This window comes from Anoplopoma fimbria, chromosome 13 (genome assembly GCF_027596085.1).
Source record: "Anoplopoma fimbria isolate UVic2021 breed Golden Eagle Sablefish chromosome 13, Afim_UVic_2022, whole genome shotgun sequence".
Lineage (NCBI taxonomy): Eukaryota > Metazoa > Chordata > Actinopteri > Perciformes > Anoplopomatidae > Anoplopoma > Anoplopoma fimbria.
This window is the reverse complement of record NC_072461.1, coordinates 14,183,953-14,194,885: the sequence shown is the minus strand read 5'-3', so window position 1 is coordinate 14,194,885 and position 10,933 is coordinate 14,183,953. Positions and strand designations below refer to the sequence as shown.

Below are 10,933 nucleotides of genomic sequence, written 5' to 3'. Positions count from 1 at the left end.
TGGTAACCATAAGACAACATGTCATTAATCACAATATCAGGGGGCACAGGTCTTTGTTCTTTGTGGTAGGCTTGAAATACTATTGCATTGTAGAGCAATTTATAGGAAACATTAGGACAGCAGAGTGAGAATGAAGCCCAGCAATAATATCCATCAAACCCAACACATAAATATAGTTGCTGTGTCATGTAGGTAATACTACTTTAAGAGAAAGTAAACAATCCTGTTACTTGTTTTTAAAGTAAAGGAAGGGTTGGTTCACCCATATCAAAGTTACCTTAAGTTTTAGGATGCTGCTATTTCTGTCCCTGTTCCCCACCCACTACAATGCAGATGAAAAGAACGTCATCAACAATTCTTTCCAGGTACGATTTTTCTGACTACACAGAATAATTCACAGAAACAACTGCCTACAGTTTTCATGGAAGTGTACAAGTTCCTAATAAAGGCGTATGAAGTAACCACTACTTTTCTTCTGAAAAGGCATGTTACTGTTTTCAAACAATATTTTGTGATGCTAGGAGCAGCACAAAACATTCAAACTAATTTTTGATTTATGTAAGCTGACCCGTTAAAGTTTGGCACGACGCCTGTAGAAGTCAGGTCACTTGCACCCAGCAATATCACCTAAAACTTGTCCATTTGTAATTTTGTTGGTGATCAAAAACATACAACATACAACAAACAATGAGTAGTTTAAAGAATATGGATCTGATCTGATCTGAGAACAGTGAGAGACGTTGGAGCTTCTTCATCCTGCCTTCATGCTTACTTTATTCCACACTCTTCCTCCCAGCAGAGAGTGTGTTTGTGTGTGTGTGGTGGCAGACAGTGCACTTCCTCAGCTGGTATCTATATGTGTTTCCAGCGTGGTGCATGCTTGTTGTTACTGAGTATCAGGATCCACTCCATTTGCAGTTCAACAACCTTTGGTGAAATTAAGTAAAAGGCGTTAGCTACAAGTCCCAGCTCTGATGTTTTTGCATTACAGGACTACGAGTGTGTTTGTGTACAAAGAGACAACAAGAAAGGGAGGGAATGAAAGGCAGAGTGAGAGAGAGAGCAGGTGTTGGAGTGGTTAATGGCTGACAGCGTGAATAGCCAGCCCTGTCCATTCCTGATTAAGGGAATGAACTTCTCCTTTGTCTCGTCAGTCAACAATGAACACCCCGCAGCACTCAAACACCATCCATAAGGTGTTCTTCACAGACGGCTAAACATTTAATGAATCTAAAAAACTTAATTTACCCTACTGCCAGGCAATTTAGAGCCATTGACAGTGACTTGACCCTCTGGAAATATGGGAACCATCTGTTGTGTTCGCCTGCACATTCAAATCAACAAAAGACAGTTGGGGCAGTTTTCACACAGGCCTAAATGCTGTACACTGTGCAGGTAAATGGAGACAATCTGGGGAAAATAAAACCCCTTTTTGCTCTTTCTCCTCTGGTAAGTCATTATTAGATGATGCTTTCTACAAATAGTGCCTTAAAAAACATTTACATGACAGAAACAAATATATTCTGTTTGTGAAAATTAGTAAACAAACATAGAAATATTTTAAAAACAGCATTCAGACTCACAGAAGCAATGTTACAGAGCCCTGTGCTAATTATGAAAAAATATGTATGCAAGCTTGAAAACAAGCCGATATCTTTTTCTCTAACCGTAACCAACAATTTTTGTTGCCTAAACCTTACCAACCATGTCACAACGTTAACCATTTGGTGTTGGGTCTTTCTGCTAACGTTATACCAGGCTGATAATAACATATCTATGAAGTGACTTTTGGGTAATACACGTCCACATTCAACATATCCAATGGTTTACAGAAAAAACACAATGCCTCTATTTTCTTTCTGGTGACTGGATCCAATCACCACCAATACAGATACTGGACGATAATCAATCACTGTACTCCACTATGTTCCCTTCTATCTATCTATCTATCTATCTATCTATCTATCTATCTATCTATCTATCTATCTATCTATCTATCTATCTATCTATCTATCTATCTATCTATCTATCTATCTATCTATCTATCTATCTATCTATCTATCTATCTATCTATCTATCCTCTCTCTCTCTATCTATCTATCTATCTATCTATCTATCTATCTATCTATCTATCTATCTATCTATCTATCTATCTATCTATTTGTCTATCGCAGAAACAAGACACTCTTCTCACCATCCAATTCCATCCCCTTGTGTGCAGTTTGTTCTATTTTTTTTTGCAACTTCTTCATCTCCTCACTATAGTACAAAGTATTTTGTTTCACCTAACTTTGTAGTATCTACATGCACCTGCTCTTGTTCTTTCTAATGCTGTGCTAATTGACTTTCCCTGTGGGATCAATAATGTTTACCTTCTACCTTTCATTTCAACTAATACCAACTCTTCTTTGATTCAAGACCTGTATCAAGTGAAGTTAGAGTTGTACCTGATGGCTTAAACCCAGTCAGCTGGACCACCTGTTTAAATTAAAAATACATACACAATACTCAGTCATATTTAAACAGTATGACAAAAATTGCAGTGATATTGCATACAGTATGTTACTTACTTGGTTTCCTGATGAAGGTTTTAAAGAGAAACTAACAAAGCTTTCCTTTTTGAAGCTCTCTGAAAGACAAAACACACCTTTTAGTATTTAAAGCTGGCACTTCTCTTTCAGGACCAACACATGCAAGGTCAAATTATTTAAGACAAAGACATACAAGAATCACAAAATACACCACAAAGACAGCTTTATAAAATACACATAAGGAAAAGAAAATGCAAACAACGTGAATGACAAAAGAACATTATGAGAATCTCAGTGTAACATTGAAATGTGGTTCCTTCTCTATGCATATCTTTGTTATTGCCCTTCTCTTTCTTAATACTTTTCGTCTTTCATTATAGCCTTGTGTCTGCAGGACAGATTTCCACTGAAGAGATAAACCAAGAAATTAAATGAAGTGAAGTCATTGAGTTTTTGCATAATGCTAACTTATAATGTTAACGGCTAAGTATATTCTAACGGTGTTGCTGACCGCGATTGGAGCACTGGACTGGATCTGCTGTAACCCATTTAACATCAGGACAAATAAAACCTCTAGCCTATGCCATTGTATTATTAAGTCTTTAATGTCTAAAGACTTAATAATATATATATTTATCTATATTTGTGTTCCATTCCCTTCTCTTTTTGCGCTTCTATACATTTTCACTTAAAATACATATCACGTGAGACCAAACACACAATTGCAGTTTGACTGTGGTCCACAAACCTCACAAAATACCTCCAAGAGCCGAGCTACATAGGTTATACTTGAGTAAAGAACATTTAACACACAGTACACACCACTGGTAGTTTGCCAGCCTACCGTTCTTGATGACCAAGGATGTGTAGGTGGAGCTGGGGGGTCCAGAGGTCTCACTAGTTTCAGGGCTGGAGGGAGTTGGTGGACTGCGGCCCCAGGAGGGAATTGGGGCCCTCTGGGAAGGTAGGAAGCTGGTTGGCTGGGAACAGTTCTGAAAGAACACCACAACCCACTCAGAATTGCTTCAAAGGGACGACTTCATCATAAAGTATAAAATATGGACTACACTACTACTAGACTAAAAGATGGACAATACAAAAACAAAGAAGGACTTCCACTAAAATGAACATTTGTAAAGAGGAATGTATTTTTCTGTCCTGTACTGATGGACCTGATCACTGCTGTCTGCTTTTACATACTCACCGTGAAAGATAAGGCCTTTCTCTTTTCTTTGATCCTCTTTATGGCATTCCTCACCTAAATGAGAAGCAGTGTTTACACCCACTGGTTTGTCCAAAAGGCTGGCAGCCTCACATACCGCACGAAGATACATTCTGATATTCTGCCGCAGTGGCAACAGACAGCAGCATTGACAATGGAGTGAATACCTCCTTACCTCACTGTTGTAAACAGCATACACTAAGAAGATATACAGGCCCTGTGGAGAGAAGAGAGGCACATAAGGCATGTGGAAAGTGGAAAGCAGAGAAGTATTAATTCAAATTCCATTCATGCAGTTTATTGACAATACCTTCATCAAGTCCATTTAGTACTCCGCTCACTCGCAGACAAACTCTGCTTTTCTCTTTACCAACAATTTACCAAGTATTGCAAAGACCTCTCCATGCTCTCAGTCTGTGTGATTTTATACTCCCTTTTGGCATGAGCTCCAGTCGGATTCAGCAGGGTGCGGCACTCAACTCTTAGCTGAACTGAATCAAAAAGAACTATCTATAAATGTCATTTGGATAAAGGTTTTCTTTTGCAGTTTTTTGACCTCCTGTATGTCCAGTGATATACTGAAAAATTGGGAACGATGATACCTTCAACCAACCATGAATGCTCCACAGAGGAGTAGCAGCAAACCCCTGTTAAGACTGGCTTATGCTAGAAAAGAACTAGTTAGAACCTGAATGAAGTCAGAAGGAATAGTTTGCAGATGCAATGTGATCCCATCCCTACTTGTAATTTGTTGCCACTGGGGCACAAGCCTTTTATGTAGTATCTTGACACTGTCGGTTTGCAGGTTATTAACACAAAGGTGTTCATGCTCAATGTGCTGTTCGTTGCATTATTCTCCAAAACCCTAGAGGGCGTACAAACAAAAAGTGCTTTGGACAAGCCCGAAGATGAGTTAGTAAAAAATAAATAAATTTGTAAATCAACCTTCACAATATAGAGGAGAAACTGTAATTGACTCTAAACTCATATGTCATACTCCCATGGACTGCTTTATTGCATTTATACAAGCCCTGTGATGAAATTCCAGTATTACATTGATTTGACTGCAAAATATACACTCAAATGTAGTTTTGTTTAAGACCTGGTTTCTAAAGCATCTAAAAACACAATATCCTTCTTTGTAAAATCGTCAGACATGTTTATTGGGATTTTATCAGTGAATATTCGTGATAGGCACACCTGAAAAGCTCTGATCGCGCACGCCACACATGCAAAAATTCAGTGGAGCTTGGCTTAAAATAAGTATAATATATATTAAGTCTGCTTATAACAAAATGTAAGCTACAGATATAATGTCATGTGACTCAGTGATGTAGGGGTAGGTGACAGAACATCACTGAACTTGACATAACATCACGTCATAAATAAAAATCACTCAACTTTTGGTTGTACATGGGACACAAAGAATAGTCCTGTGTTAAAGTCTTGTGTTTGTTTGACCCATCCTACACCCCTCCCTTAGAGGACTTCTTACTCTTTATACTACGTCCCTTTCTCCGAGCATCTAATAATGACTCGGATGGGTTTACATGGGAGTTAGTCGAAAGTCCGAGCGTCTCATCAGCAAACCTTCATCAATGTTAAATGCTGGGACAACGGTGCACATTTTAGACAGTCTAACTTGGAAGACATTAAGTTCAAACCCTTCTTACTTTGTCAGTGAGTCTAAATGTCAGCTTGTTGCTTGTTGCAGTGACAGAAACATAGCAGCCAGTGTAAACTTGTGTTTAACCTGCACCACATCATTGCAAACAGTACGCCTAATAAATCAGACAGATCAACAAGTCAGTGTTAATACAGACATTTAGTGGACAGAAGCACAAGAGGAATATTTTGTTATATCAGAGACAGGGACTAGTGTAGTGAATTAAAACCTACGCTGGATGTTATTATTCAGCCCTGTTTTGCCCTCAGGCTCTGCTGTATTCTGCTGTCGCAGACTCTCTCTGTCATACTTTGCTTTTATAGACTGTTGAAGCAGCCCAGTAAAAACACTTTTCTTTGTACAAAGAAGAAGATTGGCTGGCCCAGCATCATCCTCCTACCTACATGAGGAAGAACTCCTACTGTAGTGTTATCTGCCCTCAGCTGGACACTGGCAGTAAATCTAAATTAACTAGCAGCTCTCTGGGGGTCACCCAGGGGCTAGCTCATTTTGATTAATTAAGGACCTGGGAAGAGCATGGAGAGGTGGGTGGGGTCAGAGAAGACAAGGAAAGAGAATGGTCGGAAAGTATAAGCAAAACAGGGACAGCGTATGGAAAAAGGTTCATCTGAGAGAAGAGTGTCTGAGAGAGGAAGTAACTGCTGTGTTATCAGGGGAGGAGAGCTGGAGGTAGATGTGGTATGACCTGCCGTTCAAAGGCCTCCTGGCTTCTCCCACACACACTCACATGCAAGCTCTCGCAAGCAGCTCGCAAGCACGCACAATTACACATGAAGGTGCACGAACAGTGGCCCCAGTGCACGCTAGTTACTAGTGAGTAAGCACGCGCACACAAGCAAAATAACATACATATCATTAAATGTATAAATATATTTTACCAGATTTTTAAAGTCAAATGAGTTTCTTGAGCTATTTTAACTTTAACAAGTGTTACAATATTAACTGCAACCTTTTAACAACGTAAACCCCACGCACAATGTTAAACGCCAGTGTCTCTCACATAAACCATGAGTTACAACGTTTACCGAGACCTCTTTACAACGTTATCCAAACGTTACAACGATAACCGCCAACCTTTCACAACAATAACCATGTGTTACACATTAACTGCAAGCATTTCATAAGTTATCAACGTAAACTGCCGTTAGTGTGCACTGGGACCACTGAGTTTCACAACGTTTACCGCAACCATTTCACACCGCTGACAACACATTACAATGTTAACTGCCACTGTTTCACAACATTAACCACATGTTACATCATTAACCACCATCCCTTTACAACGTAAACCGCATGTTACAACGTTAACCACCATCCTTTTACAACATAAACCACATGTTACAACATTAACCACCATCCCTTTACAACGTAAACCACATGTTACAACGTTAACCATCACCCTTTTACAACATAGACCACATGTTACAACGTTAACCTCCACCCCTTGACAACGTTATCCACCTGTTACACTGTTAACTTCCACCGTTTCACAACGTTAACCACATACTACAACATTAACCGCCAGGTTTTCACAACGTTAACCAAGTGTAACAACGTTCACCACCAGCATCTCACAATGTTAACAACATGTTACACCATTAACCGCCAACCTTTTACAACATTAACCACTTGTAACAACGCTAACTGCCAACCTTTTGTAATGTAATCCACATTTTACATTGTTAACAACCAACGTTTCACAACATTAACCACTTGTTACCACATTTAACGTGACCGTTATCACAACGTTAATCGTAACTGTTTCACAACTTCAACTAGTCATTTAGATACTATCTTAAAGGACAAGGCTTCTGCCCAATTGACAGAATATGAGCAGTAGTAGGGATCCAGTTGTCTGATGGTATATGTTTGTATTTGTTCAAAAAAAGGAGACTCCCAGCCTGAATTATTACCCTGGTCCTGCCCTGGTTGCTTTCAGCATATTCATCTCAGTGTTCCCATGTCAGATGTGTCAAGAGCTGCTTCAGGGTGTGCTTTGACAATGTGTAGTCTGCCACAGGTTTTTGGGGATAATTTGGAGGGTTCCAAAGCCGAAAAAAGGTTGTCAACACATTGACATATCAGCACCTTTTAAGTTAATGTGTTGAATTGGTGAGTGGTGCTGCTGCTGAAGACCTCCATATGAGAGCGCTGAGAGTTTGTTTACCTGGAGCGCATTGAGAGCGATGAAGACATAGGCGACTACTACTGACAGATGGACCAGCACTCCACACAGCCAGGTCAAACCCAGCACTGGCAGCAGGATGAGAACTGGACGGGTCACAGCCCTGGATAAAAATGCACAGAATGCAAACACATGAGTCGTAAGTGCACATATACGTACATGAATTACTCTGAAATACAGATGCATGAGAATTTTGTCGAAAAAACCACAGGAACAAAAATTCAGGTGTGGACACTTTTGATTCCTCAGTTCTCTCTTCTCATTGTCACCCATTATACAAAACACGAGTATAGGCCAACAGAAGGAGCCAGCAAAGTGGAGTTTTCAAGGTATTTTGAATACAATTACAATACAATTTCTCCTCAAATATTTCCTCCTTGAATCCTGATCAAACATCTCTGCACAGCTATAGATTTTACCGCCTACCACATACTCCTGTTCCTTTGCAATCATCCTTTCAGTGATCCTGGTGCTTATGTGGCCAATAACCATTTCATGGGGCAAGGCAGAAAAGGTTGCCTTTTGTTCAAACCACTATTGTTGTCACACTGCTGCACCTGGGTAGAGAGATTGAGTTTTCAGACTGCGCTATGTCTGCAAGGACAAAGCCAGCACTCACTTCCCTCTCTTCCCTTTTATTTTTGAAAGTCGTTTTCCCTTTTATATCCTGAATTCACGTAACACTCTAGAGTTGGCACAGACATGTACTTTCAATCTGTTTGTGAGGGAATGAAGAGAGACAGTGGGGGGTGTGTGTGTGTGTGTGTGTTACAAATATGTAAAGGAAATATCTGGATGGAATAGAATAGAAAAGAAAAAGAATATAGATAACATTTAGAAAAGAAATGCAGAGGCTGGATCTCCATGTGGAAGTGTAATCCTCTGTGGATTTGGGCTCATCTCATGTGTTGGCTCCGTGGTTAGCACTGGCCGGTTGGGTCTTTTTGCTGCGTGTTGGGTTGAAGGACTTTATACTTAAATATGAAAATACATTCAAGTCTCTCCTTATATATAAAACATATTAGCAATTCCTTCTAATTCAAGTGTCCTGACCTGTGTTTAACCTAATTAGTACTATCAAAATACTGAAAGAAAAATGCCACTTATACTGTATAATTGTTCAGATTTGGAGACATTCGACTCAGATATTTGAAAAAACAGTGGCTCAGGTGCTAGAAATGTGGCTTCTGTACAAAACTATGCTGTTATAGAATTATTAGCAATGTTTTTATAATGTTTATCCAGCATCCTGTTACCATAGCAACATAGACAGACCTGACACAATGAAAAGGAAAATTATGTTGCTGCTCAGCCTTTGACTGACAATAATATAGTATGTATTCAGAGTTGAAGCAGAGTAGCTGTTATATGAAATAAACATTTATAATAAAACAAACGTGTCTCTCTACTAAAAGCTGACACGTATAAAAGGCTAAATCTGCTGAAATATTTCCTTATTGTTAACAAATCCATTTGAAAGAACAAAACAAACCGATTAATCTATCCACTAACAAGTAATGTGTTTGTATCAAACCTGATATATTTTCTTCCTCTGCGCCACAATGCTCCATTGTTGTCCAAAAATGACTGTAAACACATCACTCAAGCTTCAGCTGCAAACGTTCTGCCGCTGCCTACAGTCATCCCTGCTGAGACACCAGCTCCGTCTGAAGAAGATGATGACGACAATATCGCATCTGCATTTGGTACATCCTGCTCCCATCTAGATCAGTGAGCTGTTTCCGCCATGGCTTCAACGGCCGGCCTGCCTAGCTCACTGACTTAATTTTGTCTTGCCTCCAATACCAGACAACTAGCAGAGTGCAGTGTGACCTCCGCAAGTCTGGTGGATTTTCTCAGGACTGCAGGGTTGCACAGGGACATCTTATCCCGGCGTGCCCCCCTCAAAGGAGGGCCTCAGGCCATACTTCAAAAGTCAGCTGGCTGGTCAGAGCGCTGGTGCTAGGTTTGTGGCAGCTGCCCATATATCGCTGGGGCTCCTGCCATGCCATGAAGTGCCTGCAGAGCTGTAGGACCCACACATCAACCTCCTCATGCTACAGGCAGTGCCGTTGGTCCTCCAACACTTTAGGCCCTTAATACGGGGAATACATGTGTTGGTGAGGACCGACAACATCTTCACCATGACCTAAATCAACAGGCGGGGCAGGTTCTGTTTGATGCTTTGTTGAGGAGGGTTGAGAACCGGTGATTTTGGGCCTTAGATACCTATCGTTACTGAAGGCTTTCTACATTCCCAAGTTGGGGAAACAGAAGTGGATCTGTTTGCTAACCAACACAACACTCACTTCCCGCTGTGGTTCTCCCTGGTACATCAAGACAATCTACCCCGGGAAGTGGACACCTTTGCACACATGCCATGGCAAAGAAAGCTGCTTTCACATTAGCGCTGCTCCATATCATCCCTCTGCTTTTAAAGAGAGTGAGGAGGCAGCATTGGTCGCCCCAGTCCTCGACCGTCCCCATGTAATATAGCAATAGGTGCGCTGCCCAATCTGGGCCGTCCTCTCCAGGCTTGGTTCTTGAGAGGGACAGGCTGATGGGGGTTGGATTTACAAGCCTATAGGCAAGCAGCAAAGGCCCTCCCACTGTGGTTCAAGCAAACACTGCATGCTGCATGGTATTGACGGTGACTATTTTTTGTGCGGTTAGCAACAAGGACCTATGTGAGGTGCGTGGTGGGCAACGCCTTGTACGTTCTATCTCTTGGTCATTTCGGTATCTTTTTCAGTGTCTGTACTTGCTGGAATGACACAAGACTGGTAAAAAGGGTGGGTTGGTGTCCATTGTGTTGAGAGTGATTAAAAGGAGATATATTTCTATTGTCGGGGTTAAATTATGGAACAAGGCTAACATAAATGCAAGAATGTGTAACTCACTTTTGGTTTTCAAAAGAATGTTTGATTTTTATATAATCATTTTATTTTCTTTAGGTTAGATTAAATTGATAAGAATGTAGGATAGGCAATTATAAGCATTATGCTTCTGCCTGTGCCTTCTCATATTGTATACTAGACTGTACATAGGCTACACTTATTGTATTGTATGTAATGGCTGAATACAATACTGATCAAACTACTCGAACTCAAACTTGGTTTGAGTCTTTTAACAGGTTCGTTGATAGTAGGAAACATGGGCAGCCTTTATTCATTATTTGATTGGAAATCATAAAAGTAGCAACATTTCTGTAATATGTGGTGAAATGACAGAACTACGAACAGGCTCCATGGCCAGTCAGATTTGTGTTTTCAAGGTCCTATAACAAGGTCCCTTAAAGTTACCATTCT

The 10,933-nt window shown here is 40.4% G+C and overlaps 1 protein-coding gene across 1 annotated transcript in view; it reads right to left on the bottom strand.

The window, feature by feature from the left end:
• adgrd2 (adhesion G protein-coupled receptor D2) overlaps nucleotides 1–10,933 on the bottom strand; it is a 33,411-nt gene that overhangs the window by 3,458 nt on the left and 19,020 nt on the right. Inside the window, exons 19-24 of the mRNA XM_054610088.1 lie at nucleotides 7,608–7,728; nucleotides 3,929–3,970; nucleotides 3,736–3,789; nucleotides 3,376–3,523; nucleotides 2,571–2,629; nucleotides 2,448–2,478 (exon numbers count right to left, since the gene is read on the bottom strand). Coding sequence (XP_054466063.1) covers nucleotides 2,448–2,478; nucleotides 2,571–2,629; nucleotides 3,376–3,523; nucleotides 3,736–3,789; nucleotides 3,929–3,970; nucleotides 7,608–7,728 — 455 coding nt within the window. The remainder of the gene's footprint in view (nucleotides 1–2,447; nucleotides 2,479–2,570; nucleotides 2,630–3,375; nucleotides 3,524–3,735; nucleotides 3,790–3,928; nucleotides 3,971–7,607; nucleotides 7,729–10,933) is intronic.